This window comes from Canis aureus, chromosome 35 (genome assembly GCF_053574225.1).
Source record: "Canis aureus isolate CA01 chromosome 35, VMU_Caureus_v.1.0, whole genome shotgun sequence".
Classification (NCBI taxonomy): domain Eukaryota; kingdom Metazoa; phylum Chordata; class Mammalia; order Carnivora; family Canidae; genus Canis; species Canis aureus.
The window spans coordinates 26,610,001-26,630,238 of record NC_135645.1 but is presented as its reverse complement, the minus strand read 5'-3'; the positions used below and the strand labels follow the sequence as shown (position 1 = coordinate 26,630,238).

The 20,238-nt window shown below is 37.0% G+C and overlaps 2 protein-coding genes across 27 annotated transcripts in view; one reads left to right on the top strand and one right to left on the bottom strand.

Annotated features, from left to right (window-relative positions):
- The window catches only part of LOC144305590 (uncharacterized), a 58,441-nt gene extending 53,340 nt beyond the window's left edge, over positions 1-5,101 (bottom strand). For 5 of the 13 annotated variants that reach the window (XR_013372594.1, XR_013372593.1, XR_013372599.1 and 2 more), the window contains exon 1: positions 4,956-5,079. The gene's annotated coding sequence lies outside the window, so the exon portion shown is untranslated. Of the gene's footprint in view, positions 1-4,955 lie in introns of all 13 variants that reach the window. The other 8 variants (XR_013372596.1, XR_013372603.1, XR_013372598.1 and 5 more) reach the window with 7 other exon arrangements.
- Positions 4,900-20,238, top strand: part of ARL6 (ARF like GTPase 6) — a 61,005-nt gene continuing 45,666 nt past the window's right edge. For 11 of the 14 annotated variants that reach the window (XR_013372587.1, XR_013372584.1, XR_013372589.1 and 8 more), the window contains exons 1-6: positions 4,906-5,289; positions 5,712-5,901; positions 8,077-8,226; positions 15,338-15,399; positions 15,838-15,906; positions 19,915-20,009. Coding sequence is in view for 2 of the 14 variants with exons in the window: in XM_077884588.1 (XP_077740714.1) it covers positions 8,104-8,226; positions 15,338-15,399; positions 15,838-15,906; positions 19,915-20,009 (349 nt within the window). In the remaining 12 variants the exon portion in view is untranslated. Of the gene's footprint in view, positions 5,290-5,711; positions 5,902-8,076; positions 8,227-15,337; positions 15,400-15,837; positions 15,907-19,914; positions 20,010-20,238 lie in introns of all 14 variants that reach the window. The other 3 variants (XM_077884590.1, XR_013372592.1, XR_013372591.1) reach the window with 3 other exon arrangements.

The window sequence follows — 20,238 nt, the reverse complement described above, 5'->3', positions numbered from 1 at the left end:
CCTGATTAAGAAGAGATTGTAGGAATGCTGGTGGAGTCAACATCTGTAAACAAGTCTTTCAAGACGTTTACTGTTTAAGCAAGAGAAATAGGGCGATATATGGAGGGAAACATGGGGTCAAGAGATTTTTGGGTGTGTGTGTGTGTGTGTGTGTGTGTGTGTTTAGAGAAAAGGTGCTAGAGTATATTTATATGCTAATGGGAACAATCTGGTAGAAAGGGGAAAACTGATTATTGCAAGAGAGGATATAATTAGAGAAAAGGCCCTGGGAGGTTAGAAGGGTTCGGGATTCATATAGGGAGGTTAGTTTCTGATAGGAGGGGACACAGAACTGCAATGGGAGGGAAGGCAGAGTTGCGGACAAGCTGGTAGATTGGAGGAAGAAAGGTAAGGATGTTACTATGTGAGTAATTCTATTTACCAAGATGAGCTAAAAGTCAATAGAGTGGAAAGGGCATATAGATTGGAAGGGAGGGGTACAAGTCGTTGGAAGGGGGAAAGCAAACCAAGCACATGCACGCACACACACGTGCATATATACATAAACATGGTCCATGGGTATTTGTGTGTATGTAATATGCCACGGTTTGAAAAAGACCTATTGTGTAAAATATTTTAAAGCTATTCTTACTGGATATTTTTGAGACATCGTGTCTGAAGGATCTGAAACAATTCTGTGCTTTCCAAGGACCCTAATAACAGTGTTCTCTTTTCCATAATGTAGAGATTAAGTGAGAACTTCTCAATGCCATAGATACTTCTCATGTTTTGTTCTTTATTTTTGTCCATTAACAGAGTAAACAAACACATATTCTGTAACTATTATGTTATCATTTAAGCCCTATGAAATTAAAATTAGTTCAATCTTAAAAGATGTGTATTGTATATACTCAAGCTGGCAGTTTTCTCAAAATAGTATTTTGGAGGGTTTTGAGTCCCCAACTGAATTTAAAAAAAAAAAAAAAAAAAAGGCAAACAGGATCTAATCATTTAGTAAAGCAATACTTTTACTTTCTTTTGTTTTCATATGAGAGACATCAGTACCATCTGTCATTTAGGAGAAACACATGGGCAATATGGTTGTTTTGTTCACTGTGACCTCCCTATCCTTTTGGGAGGATGTGATCTTTTAATTGTACTTGGATCTTTATTTCTGGATAGACCACGTGGAATTCAATGTGTTGAATTTATAGATGCATATAGATTTGTGTAAAATTAGATTGTGAATAAAAGAATAAGATTGCTCTCCATTTTTTTGCTGTTTTATCATATACAAAAATATAAAGATGTATATGTACATATAAGTATGTATTTGATTAAACACTGAATATTTAAATGGCCATGTCAAATATTAAATGGTAGATGTCGACAGTTGCAGTGCATTCAAAATAAAATAGTTATAAAAATCTTTGTAGCACAAATCCTAAAACGTTTAATTTAAATACTAAATAGTACGTTCATATAAAATACCTAGATAACATCTGTCTAGGCTGCGACATTTAATCCTTCATAGAAAAATATTTGACTAATGAAAACCTGCAGCTGAAAACATTTCTCCTTCCTAGAAGTATGAATATGGTTTTTAAAATGTATCTCTCTGAAACCTGCCATAAAGTTAGTTACCATTAACTATGGATTTAGCAGTGTACCCATGTTCTCTTACAAAAGGAGGAAAAGATCTGCTTGTGAGAATAAGTGCAGCACTGTATTTTTTTTTATTAGTTTCTCTTTGGTATCTATTTAGAGCTTCAGTATATGCCTTCCACTCAGGTTCCTTACACAGACTATGTTCTCTTTTCTGGTTGTATAACAAGATTGTAGAGAGATAAACACAGTAAAAGGATGTTAACGATTGAACTGCAACCCTACTTACTACTGTCTACTTTGCTGTAGCAGTGAAGTAGTCCAGACTTACTTAAAGGTGGTATTGTTTTCATCTTATAAAAATCTACTGTAGTATTATGATGTTCCATGTAAATTTTCATGTGCTGGCATGCTTACAAGTTAATAGTGTTATAGGATGCTCAGCTCTCAATGAGGGATTGTTTGTGGTTAATTGCATTACATATGTCATCTATCTGTTTGCTGAAAGAATATGGTGTTTAGCAAAACTACCTGCTGAGCAACATAATAAGATTTTTGTACAAAGTACAAATTACTAATTATTGTATTTTATTTTTCTATGATTTCCTAAGTGGCATTATCAGGGTCTTACAGATGGAGTAAGCCTGTTTATTAAAATATCTATTAGCAAATAAAAGTTACAGTTCTGGTGGTTAAATCTGTGACTTTTTTGTACTGTTGTACTGCTTCATATTTGATATAATTTATTTTTTAGTCTGTTAAATCTAGATGCTCTTTAGATACCTAATTCTGGATGCAAAATCATAGGTGTAATTTTTCAAAATAATTAATGTCATTAGCATCAAGGCATAAAATCACATAAATCACTATAAAGAGATACGGATTTTTTGTAGTGATTTCATATTGGGAAACTATTCTGTGAGCTTCAGTAAGTTGAGTTGTTCATTGCAGAGGTAATTCTGTACACATAAGTTGCAGATGACCAAAAGATACACATAATGTCCAACTATTCAAATGGCTTAGACCATCAGCATTCATTCCAAAAACGTCAATAAATTAGGAATCAGGGATTGTCTATATTTTTAAAGGTTGCTAGTAATACATAAAAAGTATCCTCAATTAATCAGAATAGTGTTGTAGTCATCATATCTTACACTTAACTCTTTTGTAATTCTTCTACTACAGTCCAAAACCCAGTATGGAATTAAAACTGGTTATAAAATACCTGAAACTTTCTTCCCTTATACAGATATCTTAAGTAGCCTAGAGAAAATCACATGCCATTTTTAAAGCTTCTAACTCTCATAATAAGATGAAGATAACCAAACTACCTTATTAATCCAGTGGAACAATTTTTATGGGTCTGTCAGTACTCGAATGTACCAAAATGAAGATTTTGGCAAAGTACCAAAACACAGATTCAACCGTATGCAATATGTATGATTTTAAACTTTTACATATTTTCAACACTGGCATTTTCCAGGTTACTGAGAGCACTGTGAGTTTCATAACCACTATTTAATCTCTAATGAGAAGCCATCACATCAACTACACTTACCTACAATAACGTTGTACTTAGCGGTTTTTTCGACAATTATGTATATGCCTAATTTACTGAAAAGTTGGGTATCCAGTCTCCCCGTCAAATTTCCAGTTTTCACCAAATGTTTTGCACAAAAACAGAACTAAACCTAAGGACAGAAAATGCCAACTCCAAACAGGAAAAAATAGGTCTGTGCACTAATATTTTCTGAAACTAAGATTTCTGCTTAACTCTAAGGAAAAAAAAATCATATTCAGGCTATAAGGAAATTAGCTTCTATGTCTCATCAAAATGAGTCACTTAGACGGAAAGAAACCTAATCAATACCGCCCTGTAAATGTATTTACAGTCAGAAGTTAACCAGAATACTTAGGAACTGAATCAAATCCTATCCCTGTAAGAGAAATTTCAGGACAAAGGAAGACAGGATTTATTTACTGAACACCTACTATGTGACAAACAATATACTTTTTTAAATCAATTCAATCCTCAAAACTATCAGAGGAGACACTGTATTTTTGAAAGTGAGGAAACCAAAGCCTGAAGAAGGTTAATGGCGTAAGGCCACACGATTAGGAAGAAGATATCCATACTCCATGTTTTTCAAGGATATCTGTGAATATTTTGGAATATACCACTATTGGGCTTTTGTTGTTAGTTTTAGCCTTTCAAGAGCCACTCTCCAGAACCACATTTTTTCATTGTAAAACAACCACATCTGCATTTAGAAATTGAGCCAAACGGCACCGTGTAATCATTCACATAAACACCCCCATCATGAATTTCATATAATTTTTCTCATCTCTTTTCACCCTCCCACTCTGCTTAATAGGTAAAATTAATTAGTAGGCCAAAGATGGGGCAGAGGGGTAAAGGTGACACTAACTAGGGTAGGGGAGGGGGGGGGGGGGTAGGGGAAAGCCCCATACTCAGGGCCTAAGAGGAAACTAGAGAGAAAATGTGTCTGAGGAAGGGCTTCAATCTCCAAAACATTCATTGGGGTGCGGGTTGGGAGGTGAGGCTGAACCATTCATTGGGGTGGGGGGGTTGGAGGTGAGGCTAGGTAGGTCGCAGGTTCCGTAAATTGACTCCTCCCGACCTTCGTGGGTCCTTTGGGAAGCGTGGCTCTAACAGGGCGGAGAGCTGCGTGTACCTAAATATTTTCACCGAGTAACCCCGTCACTGTAATTCCAGGGCAGGTTTAAGAGGCGGCCCACACGAGGCGGCCCCCTTCCTTTCCGGGGCCAGCGAGCCCATCCCGAGGAGGCGGGACAGCCAAGGAGCCAGGGTGAGGCCTCGGGCCTCCACTTTCCGGGCCTCCCCCGTCGGGCCTCCCCGTCCGGCCTGCCGTAGGGTCTCCTCTGTCCGGCCTCCCCGTCTGGCCTCCCCCCGTCGGGCCTCCCCCGTCAGGCCTTCCTCTGGCCTCCCCCAGTCCGGCCTCCCCGTCGGGCCTCCCCGTCCGGCCTGCCGTAGGTAGGGCCTCCTCTGTCCGGCCTCCCCGTCGGGGCTCCCCCCGTCCGGCCTCCCCCGTCCGGCCTCCCCCGCCGCCCTCCCCTCCGCGGGGCTCCCTCCGCGGCGCGCCTGCAGGCTCGGAGGCCTCGGGAACCCAGAACGCCCGGCGCGCGCCTGGCCACGGAGGCCACAGCAGGTTCCGCGGCGGCATCGCCCGACGGGGCGGGGAGACGCGGCCGGACAGGAGCGCGCCGCGGCCGCGCCGCCAGGCACTTCCCGGCAGGCAGTGCGCACGCCTACAGCTGCCGTCAGGCGCCGTCCGGACCGCGCGGCTCCTCGCGGGCGGCGGCGGTCCTCCCGCCCCCGACCTCCACACCTTCTCTAATGCTCGTCGCTGCGCCTCTGCCATTTCCCGGGGCCCTTCGGCCCCATAACCAGGGGCGCCAGGCCCGGCTCCCCGGGACCCGGGGGGCGTGGCCTCGGAACCGGAAGCACGTCCTGTTGCCAGGGGAACGCCGCGCACCCGGGCGCCGGCCGGGCCGCTGCTCGGGCTGAGGCGCGCGCTGCGGTCGCCTCAGCTGGTGGCGGCGGCTGTGCCCGGGCCGGGCTCCGTGCGATGGAGGCGTAGGGAGGAAGGCCGAGAGGCGCCCGAGACTTCTCCCGGGACGGACGGCCGAGCGGCCCGGGCCCAGGCCGACTCCGAGGACCAGGTACCGCCCCCCGGCCCCCCGGCGCGCCCGCCGCCACATCCTAGGATTTTTCACTCCGAACCGTTGTTTGTAAAGTGTAAAAGGTGGACAAGTTGAGGCGGCGTGTGCGGTCAGGACCAGGCATCCAGGAGGGAGACGGTTTGGGCGGGCGGTTCGGTCGGCTTTGACACCGGCCGCTTCAGGGTGTGGGAAATGCCGTGGACGCCGGCGCTCAGGGGATCCGGGCCCGGCCGGCCGCTCCCTCGGCCTGGGTCTCTGCCTCTGCCTCTCCGTGTCTCTCAGGAATAAATAAATAAGATCTTAAAAAAAAGAAAGAAAGAAAGTCCATCTCCAAAAACCGAAAGCCGAATACAAATGTTTGGAGCGCTGAAAGTGTGCCTCAATTCACTCTAGGAACATTCTCTTTTTTTTTTTTTTTAAAGTTGACAAAGTACCATTCGTGGTGTTTCTCTGCCCCGTCCCCGTCTGCGACTTAACCACCTTCCAAGCTCCGCCGTGGATGAACATCCTAATACTTCGAGACTCTTCTGGCAACAAGTAATCCTTTAGAAAGAGGTTTCCCACATAACAGCCAAGGGAATTTGGTTGGCTGGTGCGCGGCAAAGCAGTAAGGTAAGAAACTGGAAAAGTACCTCAGAGCCAGACAGAGGGAGCCTTAAAAGCCACGCCTGGAAGCTCCGGCTTTATCCTGAAAGCCAGTAGTTCTCACTAGTCACCGTACATCAGAAACACTGTGTGGCTTTTTGACTTTTTAGATGTTTTTATTTATTTATTCCTGAGAGACACAGGCTGAGGGAGAAGCAGGCTCCTGCCGGGAGACCCATGTGGGACTCGATCCCCGGACCCTGGGGTCGCATCCTGTGCCGAAGGCAGACACTCAACTCACGAGCCACCCAGGCGTCCCTTCTGTGTAGCTTTTTAATACACTGGTACCCTAATGCCATCGTCAGAAATACGAATTCAGTAGTTGATTCCAGTGTGCAGCCAGAGTTGAGAATCATGGCTTTTAGGCATAGCAAGCTACAGGAGGCTTCATCTCCCACTGTGCACATAGGGCACGGTCAGTTAATTATCTGTCCTGCTTTCCTACGTGGAAAAAGTAAACTTACAGAAACGTATGATTCCTAAGAAATAAAGACATATATGTATAAGGCTATGATTACATATTTTAGAACAACTGACTTCTACATTGTACGTCCCAAAATATTTCATTAGCAAGTATTAGTTCTGATAATCTATGAAAAAGGGTTGGAAAATCACAATCCAGGGTTCTATGGATAAGGAATATTCAAGTATCAAGTTTTTGACAGTTGAGGCTTTATAGTGGATGCCCAGAGCATGATGATGTGAGAAGTGGTCATATCTTTTTTTTGAATCTGTTCAAAATTGTATGGAAGATGGAAAACAAGATAATTGTCTTAATATGTTTAGTACAATAAATAACAAAGTGACTGATAGAAAATCGACTTTGAATTATTCATGATGTCAGAAGGCGAACTTAAAGTAGATTCTGCAAATGCTCCTTAAGCTGAGACTTAAAGGAATGGATGGAGTGAGATTTGAATCTCCAAATGAGGAAAAAAGTGGCACAAATGGTGTAATCTGAGATCAAACTCATCCCTTGGATAAGATAACTGTGGCTCTCTTGTAGGCTCCATGTTCTGGTGGGGCACTGTTTCTGCTCCTTTCTACACATCATTGGAATTTGGTTTTGAAATTCCTGTCAGTATGATCTCTCAAGGGGCCTAAGCAAAATCAATGAAGCCTCCTTTTGGATGCAGTTGTCTTGGAAACCTCTCATTTAAATTGTTGCAGCCTCACATCCTTCAGGGTATGGCCTTGCCTAGGATAGTGTGGGATAAAAAATACTGAAGGAGTTGAGGGGATGATAAGCTTTTTGAACCTTAGATGGAGATGAGAATAAATCACTTAAATGAGATGAATATTTAGAGAACTTTGAAAATGATGGTTGGGAGAGTAATAGGTAACATTTAGGACACAGATTATAGTTACTGCTATAGCAATCCTTGCAGCAGTTGAAGGCTGGCACCAGAGATAGCTCTCTTCTCCCAAGATAATGTATTAATGGACCCAAGGGGAGCACCTTTGGAAAGTTTCATTTTGAGAATTCATAGCAGGTTATGAACAAGCAGTATGTCTAGCAATATATTATATATTAAAGTAAGTATATCTGTTATTCTTCCACTTGATAGAAGATGCAATGTAAACTGTATATAATCAAACAAAAAAATTTAATTTTATTGTTATGACTTCAGATTAATGCATACAAAACTGGGGCTGGCTTCAGAGAAAGATTTAGCTACTGGCTCAAATAATGTAGCCGAAACCTGTTTTTCTCTTTTTTGATCTGCCTTCTACCTTCTAAGCTTCAGCATTAGGCTCTATATGAACTCATTTGCCCATAGATTCTACCAAATTTCCAGAAGAGGCAGCAGATGTTTCCAAGATTACAAGTGGCCGATTCCACATAATACTGAGTTTCACCACATTTTCTTCTTAAATATTATAATTTACTAGAAGAAATATACACTTATTTTCAGGGCATTATTCTGTGTGTTGCCTAGGGTTATAAGCTGCCAATCTGCATTTCAAATAAGACTCCTTTGTGCTAATCAGCTTAAATTTTATTTACTAAATCCAGAGCTACATTGACATGGTTTTTATCATTGTGTCTTTAAATTATTAAAGTTTTTGATGCACAGGTTCATATTTTCCATACCTAAGCTGCCTGTTATTGATACGTCTCTTTTACTTTCTGACTTGCAGCTGGTTTGGAAATATTTGAATCACATTATGGGATTGCTAGACAGACTTTCAGGCTTGCTTGGCCTGAAGAAGAAGGAGGTTCATGTTTTGTGCCTTGGGCTGGATAATAGCGGGAAAACGACAATCATTAACAAACTTAAACCTTCAAATGTAAGTATCTTTGTTACATGCTTTATGTATTTTCTGCTAGAGAAACAATATAAAGAATTTTTTTGTTTGCCCTCATTTCATATAATTGTGTTATGAAATCCTGCTTGTAGTACCTTTAAGTAATAAATGCCAGTCAGCCATAATTTACAGTGTATTTTTTGTAAGTCTTGATTATTTAAACTGGAGTATTTTCCAGATGTGTTTTATTCTAAAAAGATCCTCACAAATGTGCTGAGTTTACTTTTAGGTAGCATTGCCTTCTTTTTTGTTCCCTCTTCACAAGAGAAACCAAACAAAGGGAATGGTGAATCATTTTTATGGGTTCAGTGGATAATTAGACAGATTCCCAGGAGTGTGGTATGCATATCACTAGTAATAAGCAGAATGACTTTGAGTCATTTAACTATATGAACATATAATTTTAAAAACTGAAAAAAAATATGTAAAGCTAGCACATTTAACACGTGGTGTGTAAGTTAAAGTTAAGTTCTGCTACATATAAAGAAAACCCACATAACAGTGGACTAAAAAAGATAAGAGGTTTCTTTTTCCATTATCTAAGTCCAGAGGAGGTATTCCAGGGCTGATAGGGCAGCTATGTGGTCAGGCATGAGACAGGCAGGCATCTTCCATCTTTCTGTTCTGCTATTCTCAGTGCCTGGTCACCTTGGTTAACTGCATTCTAAGTCACAGAGAGGAGAAAAGAGCAAGGTAAAAGAATAGGCCTTCTTGCTAAATAAGCCCTCTTTAAAGAGCTTACCCAGGAGCACCAGCTAATGTGTAACCCTAGGCAACACACAGAATAATGCCCTGGAAATAAGTGTATAGAATTTCTTCTAGTAAATTATAATATTTAAGAAGAAAATGTGGTTAAACTCAGTATTATGTGGAATTGGCCACTTGTAATCTTGGAAATATCTGCTACCTTTTCTGGAAATTTGGTAGAATCTATGGGCAAAGGAGTTCATATAGAGCCTAATGCTGAAGCTTAGAAGGTAGAAGGCAGATCCTAACTTACATCTCATTGGCTACCCCATCTGTAAATGAAGCTGGATATTTTTTAAAGTAAGGCATACCGCTGCTTCCAAAAATTATAGGGGTCCTATAAGTATGGAAGAAGAGGAGAATGGATATTGGGTAGACAACTAACATTTACAGTTGTAAATACACTTATTTAGGTGAAAACCATTAGTGAATTAATGAAAAATGTAGAGTGAATAAATAACATAGACGGAGCAAAAAATAAGCCGCTGACATTTTTAATGGCATAATGGCTAGAAAATGGGAAATATTGCTCCTAAATCTGATAGTTGCCTGCAAACAGTGTTATAGTTTGGGCAGAATAAGCAGCCCTACTGCTCCATTTTCTCAGGCAGTAGCTTCGGTTTAGTTGGACATGGGTTGGAAATTGCAAAAACTCCATTATTTTTTTTCTTGCCATTATTCCTTTCTACATGGATGAGTTTACCAAATAAGAACAACTAACTGCTGGTGTATTTTCAGTTGGGAATTAGTGTGAGGCAGCCAGGATTAGAAGCCCAAGATGGATTTGGAAGGCAATTTAGGTGTTTTAAGGAGTTCCCCAGCTGAGTTGGGAGTCAGCTAGGTATACATGCTGAAGTCAGGCAGAGATCAAAAATAAGAGCTTTATTTAAAATATTGATTTTGGAGGGCAAGACTTAGGTCTGTTCAGAGGAGTTGCTGACACTCTATTGTATTGAGATTGACCTCCCAAAATTTTGGGGTTTCTTCCTTGGGGAAAGATACTACTCTTCCAGGTTTATTGCATTGCTAAGGTCAGATGAGATTGCATGCTTTCAATAAGCATGTGGCACTGAAAGGAAAGAAAGAGTTGAGAGAGGCAGAACCAAGAAAGCTCACTTCCATTTCACAAACTGAACAGTCAAAGGAATAATTCTTTACCCATGGAAAGGAATAAATTGGAGGAGGGGAGATAGAGAAATATGGAGTATCATTTAATGAAGTTTTCTGTATATCAAGATAGAGAAAAAGAAGATAGGAATTCCCCAATAAGGAAAAAGACTAGGCTAAAAATCCCGCTTAGAATCTGTCTCCTGATCTAGGTGATCATAAGAAATTTCTTTATCAGTCCTTAAGAGAAAGATAAAGCATCCTATCCAGTTGGATGGGGTCCAGAATTGAACTTAGAGAACAGTGAGTATATGTTAAAAGTAGAACCAAACTCAATTGTGCCTGCATCTATAATCAGTATTGTGGATCAGCTGTCAGCAGATGAGTCTAGGCTAATGTTTAAGAAACTCAGTGACTGGGACACCTGGGTGGCTCAGTGGTTGAGCGCTTGCCTTCAGTCCAGGGCATGATCCTGGAGTCCCAGGATCGAGTCCCGCATCGGGCTTCCTGCATGGAGCCTGCTTCTCCCTCTGCCTATGTCTCTGCCTCTATCTCTGTGTCTCTCATGAGTAAATAAATAAAATCTTAAAAAAAAAAAAAAAAAGAAACTCTGACTAGTGACCTGAATTTCCATAGGTAAAGCTATCAGCAGTAAGTGAGCAAGATTATAAGGAAGGTTCTTTTTAGGTAAGGGCTTGTTGTAACAGAGGTGTTTACATTTTTCTCTACTTCAAAGAATTGCCTCAAAAGTAAAAATTTTTTGGTTTAACTAGTTTTGAACCAGGGGAGGCTATTGATTAAGTGTCTCGATGCTTGATTTCGACTCAGGTCATGATTTCAGGGTCATCCTCAGTGTGGAGCCTGATCCAGATTCTCTCCCTCTCTTTCTCCCTCTCCCTCAATACACACTCTTTCTCATAAATAAGTAAATGAATGAATGAATGAATGAATGAATTTAAAAAATCTTAAAAAAAATAGCCTCAAATAAGTACAAAATGATTGAAGTCAGAGCCACCATTAATAGTCACAAAACAAGTGCCCCATGCTTAGTTGGTTAAGCATCCATCCAACTCTTGATTTCATCTCAGATATTGATCTCAGTCATGGTCCCATGTCATGGTCTGTGATGAGCATGGAGCCTGCTTGGGATTCTCTCTCTACCCCCCCTCCCTCTGCCCTTCCCCCACCTCTTCCTCTCTTAACAAAAAGTAGCCACAAAATGGACCAGTCCCCCAGTGTTTCTTATTCTCAAATTGGCAGAAATAACAGCCAAGAAACAAAATAGAAATTACAGTCTCTTCTTCCATCATCCCCAACAGTATAGTGATCTGTTCTAAGACCTGGTTATCACCATAGGAATAATCTTTGATATGGATGGAAATAGCTTTCTTCCCTGTAGGAGGATGTACTTTTGAAGACACCTTATTTTTTAACCTACTTACAGATTTCTTTTTTTCATAATTTCTTTTGTCATTTCTAGGGATTTGGGGCGGAAAGGGAAGGAGACAGCATGTGCTTAGTCTGTGATCTTAAAATACTCTAATAACCCCCTTTCAGAGTGATCTTGTGACCTATTAACACTGTCTAACATACCATATTAGTCAGGGAAAGCCCCCAGGAAAACCTGGGTACACAGCCAATAACTAAAGTTTTTTTTAAATTAACCTTCCATTGCCTTCCAACATCCCTGTCTCTCTGTTACCTCTGGTGAATTGTGGAACTAGCCTAGACTTGATATAGGTATATTTTAAGGGGATCACCTACTTTCTGACACGACTTCCTGAGACTTAATCTTTAGGCAACTATCCTGTCTCCACAGAACAATTGAACTCTAGATCCTGAGAGCACAGTAAGTTGCTTTGCCTTTCTTTTTTTTTTTTTTTTTCTTTTTTTCTTTTTTCTTTTTAAATTTGGGGCTAGTAGCCAAAATACCACTTGAAATAGAATTTCTTAAAGACCCTTAAACCTCTTACACAGGACAGCTATAACAGTTGTTTCCTGCATGTATCTGAACTTGTGAGCTTACATCTACTATTAGTAACATTATTTTTAGTAAATTAAGTGAATTATGGAAATCTACAATGCAAAAAACATTTATAAGTCCATTTTATAGTTATGTCTCTTATTTTCTGTGGATAAAAATCAGTTTCTAGATCACTAGATACTTCCTGGTCCCAAACTTGCTTTACGCTATCCTAACACTTGTTTATTGTCTATTGTCAATGTATTGAGGTTGCTGATGTTTTCTACACTGATGAGTGAGGATGGGAAGGCATTTTAATCTGATCACTTAAGAATCTGGTCTTAACTGTATTTTCTTAGAGATACACTCTGTAAGTACCTTTTTTCCCAATTTCTGTTACCCCCCTTTCCCAACATGAATGCTGTTGTACTACCATATCATCCAGATTCATATTATTTAAAATAGTCTAAAATTATCCTGCATATTTAATCAGTAGCTTATTTATTAATTTTTTCCCATTATAAATTTAAATTCCTTAAGGGCATAGATCTGATATTGTTCGACATTAAATCCTAAGAACCTATAATATTTTGTGGTATATAAGTACATTTTGGGATGAATGCACTGTTGGTGATTTTTTAAATTTTCATTTTGGGGCAGGGAATGATGATTGATGGTATATCAAGGATATCATTTTTAGCTGACTTATTGAAACTAACCAAATAGGATCTTCTCTCAGAAATCCTGTTCTATTCTTGTTTATGTTAGTCTGTCCTTGGGCTATCTTAGATAGGCTGTTCCACTTAGGTAACAATTCCTACATTCTTTGCTTGCTTTGTACCATTCCCTGACCAATTTAGAGAGGGAACAAATGTATTTGTTCCTAGATAGAGCAGAGGAAGATTAATGTTGGAGATCATATTTTGGAATTCTCTAGAGGAAAATGAATCCCACTTGAATGTAGAAGTACCAGCTCACATTCCTTGGTTTATCCTGACTAATTTGTGGAATTCCTTCTTTCTAATTGTTCCATTAGAACTTTAGAAGTAATGGGAAAGGGGCACCTGAGAGGCTTAGTCACTTAAACATCTGACTCTAGATTTCGGCTCAGTTCATGATCTCAGGATTGTGAGGTCAAGCCCCATGCTTGCCCTGGGCATGGAGTCTGCTTGAGATTCTCTCTTTCCTTCTCCTCCTCCCCACTCACATGTGTATGTTCATGCATTCTCTCTCTCTCTCAAAAAAAAAAAAAAAAAAAAAAAAAGACAAAATCATGGAAAGAAAAGAAAGTTAATTAATTTTATCTTTAGTAAGTAAAACAGCAAGTTAAAACAGAGTTTGTGAAGAAGCTGGGTGATTATGAAGAGGCTATGCAAATGTTCTAATTACAGTTCAGTGATGATAGGGCTACTATTTTGAGGTATATTTTCTGAAATTTCTTTAAACATTTTAACTTCCTCACTTTTTTATTACTCATATTTTTTCCTAATAGCAATAGCTGATGACTTTATCACAATTGTGATCAAAATAAAAAAATCAAAACAGTAGGGTATTTTGGGACAATAAAAATTAAGAGACTATTTCAAAGTTTGTTGTGCAATGTAGAAACCCTAAGGACTGAGGCAGGAATCCAAATGGCAGGAAATAAATTGTAACATAAAAAGAAAGATATTTTGGGAAGAATATAGGTAGCTCATAGGATGGAAAGAAAACTAAATAAACAAACTTCAGAAAGGCAAAACCAGGCATCTCTAGGGAGACCTTTTCACTACTACATTGCTACTAAGGTAACTAAGCTCCAGAGACTTTTCAGCTTGTTTCTTTTCATTTGAATTTTAAATTTTCACAAGTAGAATATCAAATTGAACATAATGGTGTGAGACAATTTCTTTTCTACTCTTGTTTTCACACAAGAGCAACATGATGAACTCAGGGATTTTTGTTTTGTTTTTTAAGTTACACATTTGCTATATGGAGAAAATTGGAAAGAGACTGAAATCAGTGAAAGTATACTTAGGATATTTGTTGAGTATCTCCTATGGACCAGACACTGTGTTGAGTATTTTGCATGCGTTAACTCGTTTAATTCTCATGATAACTTTGTAAGTTAAAGATAATAATAGATTTCACATTTGAGAAAACTAAAGTTTGAAGTTGAGTAATTCATCTAAGGTAGCACATTAACAATTAGGAGTAATTAGAAGGCTTTTGTAATAAAGCAAGAAATGTTAAGGACCTGAACTAAGTAAGATAGGACCAATAAAGTTTAGAGAATGTTTATATAAAAAAATGTAAAAAAAAAGGAGGAGGCAGGAATAACTTGTAGGTTATCAGAAAGTAGATGATGTTTTTTATTCAAAAGGAGGAATAGTTTTGATGGTGGAAGTGTTAGGAGACATTGGATACTTGTCAGTTTAAGGCATTTCAGTTGTCCTTGGGACTTGCTCACAGGTATCTTGCTGTACTCTTGCCCCCTTGTAATCTTCTCCCCACACACAATTCCCCACGTCTGCCTTCAAGGCTCTCCTGCTCTTGGTTACATGTAGCTCTCTGCCTCCTTGATACATTTGTACACACACAGGCCTTCTACTTTTCCTGAGTGACAAATTGCTTCTTACATTGGGGTCATACTGGCTAATTCCTGTGACTAGAATGTTCTTTGCCAACATCTTTTCATGGTATTTCTCCTTTTTGATATTCACTCTTGCGTCAGATGTCAACTTCTCAGAGAGGCTTTTTTGCAGCATCTCTCTTCCATGACCCATACCAACCCTCCTCCTCTGTGGCCTCCCATCCCCAAATCACCTTTCACTGTACTTATCACTTTCTGAAACCATGTTCATTTGCAGTTTACTTGATTATTGCTGTTTACTTTCACTAGATACGAAGCTCCTTGAAAGCAGGGGCCATATATATTCTCCATCTAGACATGAGAACAGTCCCCAGTAGCATATGTAAACTCAGTGCATAGTGTGAAGTCCTGCGTGTGAACTCCGAGTGACTCATCAAACCACTTCAAGATTGTGGTAACTTGCAGCAAGCCACAAAATGTGAATTACGACATATACATCATACAGATCCATAATTAGTAAACCTTAGAGTTCCATGAAGAATTCACATCCAGTGATCTCACTGCAGAAATTATAATTTTGTTTAATTCTGTCATCCCTTTGGTGACAAATTTCAGAATGGCAATTTGGATGCTTTTTTTTTTAACCTGAGGAAAAATTCATCTTCGGTAATTGCAAAATTCTCAATGTATCTTTTCTCTTAAAGGCTCAATCACAAGATATAGTTCCAACCATAGGATTCAGCATTGAGAAATTCAAATCCTCCAGGTAATTCACTTTATTACACTTGTGACTAAGAAATTGTGGGCAAAAGATCATGATAATATTAGATCTACCTAGTTATGCCTTCTACTCTTAGAAAAAGTAATTTGTTGTTTCAGAAGTCCATAGATGTTAAAATATTTGTACCACTACCTTTGGATTATTTTTCAGAATTTAGAGGTTAGACAAATTTTTATAAATATCACTAGCAAGGAAAACATCTTTTTATATATGTTATTCATTACAAAATCATATTTATATTCCAAAAATTTATTTTATGGGACTTGTACTTGAAAAATTGGCTCAAGTTGAATATTATATATTCAAGGGTGGTTTCTTTGAAAACAATTTAAAATTTTAAGTAAAAGTAACACCTTAAGTTAGTAGATTATAATGTAGTCATCGTTTGTTTTGTTTTGTGTTTTTCTTTTTTTTTTTCTGTAGTTTGTCTTTTACAGTGTTTGACATGTCAGGTCAAGGAAGATACAGAAATCTCTGGGAACACTATTATAAGTAAGTATGTTTATAAATGTTGGTAAACTAGAGGATTATATTTTAAAAACAATAATGATTAACAAATAAATCCAAAGGATTACATGAGCTAGGTTGTAATACTTATTTTTATATCATTTAAGCTCATTTTCTAATTTTAAAAAAGTATAATCATACTTCATATTATTTCTTAAATGCTTCAGGCCCTTTATGAGCTTGTATCTTTGCATATGCTTTTGTTTGTTTTTAATGCTCTGTTCTGTTTTGTTGCAGTTTAAGGTTAATATAGTCATGCTTTAAGATTAAGTTAAAATTAACTCAAAAGTCACCTCCTCTGTGAAATTTCACCATTTTACCCAGGTGTTTTGTCCTCAGTATTCACATAGTACTTGACCATACTTCTTATGTCTTAAAGTCATGTACCATAGCTGCCTGACTAATAAGGGTGTGAATTCTTCAAGAGCAGAGATTATTTCTTAGATTATTTCTTCAAGACCAAGTACAATGCTAGACATATATATTTATAAATATAAATATTTATTGAATAAATTTAGTTAAAATAACAGTACTAACAGTTGATCCATTTGTTCTACAAGCAATTCTAAACAAGATATTTTTCAGCATATGCAAATAAAAGTGCTCACTAATTACTTCAGAGTAAGAACTGTCAAGTTACTAGAACCCAAATTATTATACCCTCTCAAGGTTTGCATCTGTAATTAAAATGAATTCATTAACTTTTAATATTACTATTAATATAATAGTATATATTCATATATACTATCATCATATAAAAGCAATGTAACTTTTGGAGTCTGAAATTTATGAGTATCCCTTGACAAAATGCCCTTTTGTCATTATGAACTCCCGCCTTGAATGGCAGTGCGGTGACTGCCAGATCAGATTTTAATTTTTATTGAATAACTGTTTCCTGCTAATGTGGAAACAAACATTGTATTCCTTAGATATGAGCCAAAGGAGATTTTTTTAAGATATTTTTTTCAATGAGTGTTTTAATAGACTGAAGTCCTATTTAAATCGTATAAATCCAGAGGACCTCTGAGGTACAGAAAAAAAGAGTTCTTCAGATTTGAGAGTCAGTTTGGTAAAGGAAAAGTGGCATGTTTATGGGCTTGCATTAAATTCTCTGGGGAAATGTGAAGTTTTTGTTTTTGTTTTTGTTTTTTAAGGAAATGTGAGTTTTCAGTATAGAATTTTTTTATTTTTCCTCCAGTTGATAATTCTTTTTTTAAAAATGCATTTATTTTAGCTACTTTTTTTTAAAATGACATTTATTTTGGGACGCCTGTGGCTCAGCGGTTGGGCGTCTGCCTTTGGCTCAGGGTGTGATCCCAGGATCAGGGATCGAGTCCCACATCAGGCTCCCTGCATGGAGCCTGCTTCTCTCTCTGCCTCTGTCCCTGCCTCTCTCTCTCTCTCTCTTTCATGAACAAATAAATTTAAAACTCTAAAAAAATAAAATAAATAAACTGACATTTAATTTAATTACAGATAACAAAAATGTATAGAAAATAGCTCTTTAAAAAAAGGAAACATCTCTGATTTTAAATCTTTTTTCTTCAAAATCTTTTTGGAAAAAGTTATGTAGGAAAACTATAGTTAAATTGCAGGTTGAAGAGTGAATAAAGTTACTATGGAGAAGTCTACAATCATAGTAAATTAGTATCCTGTATCTATATTTTTCTAATTATGAAAGAACAGGTGCATTTTAATGCATTAGACTGAAAGAGGCTAAAAAAGATCAAGTGTCTATTGGCAAGATAAGTCACTCTTATGGTGAGAATATGTATAACATCTTTCTCAGGGAAATTTACCACTATCTTTTAAAATGAAAAATGTAAAAAAAATAAATAAATAAATGAAATGAAATGAAATGAAATGAAATGAAAAATGTTCATGCTCTCTAGCCATCATTTTGCTTCTTGAAAAGCATCCTATGACTAGCACTAATGGGCAAAGATATACATAGAAGAATGTGTGTTGGACACTGTTTACAATAACATGTCTCAATTATAAAAAGAATACTACTCTTAACACAAATATGTGCTTAGTATATACAGAGAAGAAAAAAATTTAGTGGAATGTGCACTAAACCATTAGTAGCATTTGTTTTTGGAACAATAAGATTATAAGAGAAGTTTACTTTGCATTGGATATGATTCTATAATGTTGACTATTATGCGATTATTGCATATTATCTTTATGATACGAAAAAGTAGTAAAGTATAAAATATAAGGAGTACACATTTTTTAATATTTGGAAAATATAGAAAAGAATAAAAAATCTTTTCTATAAATCTCACTACAATAAATTTACCATTGTTAATCTTTTTTATGTTTTATTTTGAAATATAAAATATACATGTTACATAATTGTGAAAGGCATCTTCTAAATTATGTACCATATATAGTTTCATATCCTGCTTTTTCAGTTAACATACTATGATAAGAGTAAATTAGGAAAACATACAGAGAATATAACTAATGACTGCTTATTATTTTTTCATATGCCTGTGCCTATTTTTTAATCATTCTATTTTTGGACAAAAGGCTATTTTCAGTTTTTGAAGATTATAAATTCTTTCAGGTAGCACATCTTGCTGCATAAATCTTTGAATCTTTGTTATAGTTCATGCTTTCTTAGAATAATTCCAGAAATAAAATTACTGGCTCAAAGAGATGGAACATTTTTAAAACTGTTGGTAGATATTTCCAATCAGATCACTTTCTATGGCTACTAGTAATGTATGGTGATAATCTATGTTCATTTCTTTTTTTAAATGATAGATGGAAACAGTACTAAAAAGTTGTTTTATTTTTATATTCATGTGATTACTAATGATATTGAACTTCTAAAATCTTAATTTATGACTGGAATAAGTGATTCCCAAAAATAAGGTGAAATGTCCAATAAATATATGAAAAGATATTGAACTTTACTAGCAATTAATGAAATACAGTGTAAAATAATATGCTGTTGGAGTGGCAAAAGTGGAAAAAATGTTAAGAGTCCTGCTGAAGAGCAGGTGGGAAAAGTGCTTGTAGTGTAGTATAAATTGATAAAGCATTTCTGGAATACAGTTTGTCAATGTTTATCTAAAACTGTAAATTTTGTATGTATTCCTAGAAATTCTATTCCTAAGAACAAGCCTTGGGGCATCAGAAAATTTAAAAAATGTATTTAGGAGGATGCTTGTTCTAAAGTTTTTTACAATAGTGAAGATTAAAAATCTATTAAGGCTATAGTATTTGATGACATGCATATCCATGCAATGGAATACTTTATAATCATTAAAATAAAAGTTCAGAGAAAATCTGATTTTTTTAAGTGCCACTGTGATCTCTAAGTGAGTATTTAAGCCAATTCAGTGGCTGGTTATCAGCTTTAAAAAAATCAAATAGAATAAAATAAAAGCTATTTGTAACTATTATTATTATTTCCAGAAACTTATTTCAAATACAGTTAACGTATACTTGTGTGTCTACTGCATCTTAATGTAAAATAGTATTTCTTACTATGGTTATGGTAAAAAAAACAATATTTGAGGAACACTGATGTAGGGCTTTAATGTTTCGTATAAAAGTAGTTCAAACTATTCTGCAGAAAATGATTAAGGAAATGTATATATATATCAGAAAGGCAGGGTGTAAAACAGCAAGATTCTATTTAAATACAAATGTAAGTACTCATATATGAATGTATATGAATATATATGTCAAAATTTATTTACTCCAAAATATTAATAGTGATTATATAATAGGATTATGGTTTTACTCATAATTTTTTTAAAAATTATGAAATAAGTCATTAATGATGAAATAAGTCAATTACTATATTATCAACCGAGAAAAGTTATTTTACATGAAATATGACTAATGGTAATATATCAATTACTCATATAAACTAATATGAAATGAAGAGATAATATACACTTTAGGAAATACAGATGAATACTAAACATGGAAAAATGTATGAATTTATCTCTCATTTTCTCATTCCTTATACAGAGAAGGACAAGCCATTATTTTTGTCATTGATAGTAGTGATAGATTAAGAATGGTTGTGGCCAAAGAAGAACTTGATACTCTGCTGAATCATCCAGGTATGTGTGTGTCTGTAATATCTGTGCTTTAAGTTTACATAAGATAAGTTACATAAGATGTTTTGTTCTTTGGTGTTGGCAGAGTGTTACTTATATACGTAATTATCTCTTACTTTAAATTTTTGAACTCTTTAATTGAAATATACTTAACATACAGTGTTGTATTAGTTTCAGGTGTACAATATAGATGGTGTAGTTACCATCTATACATTAATGACTACATACTCCC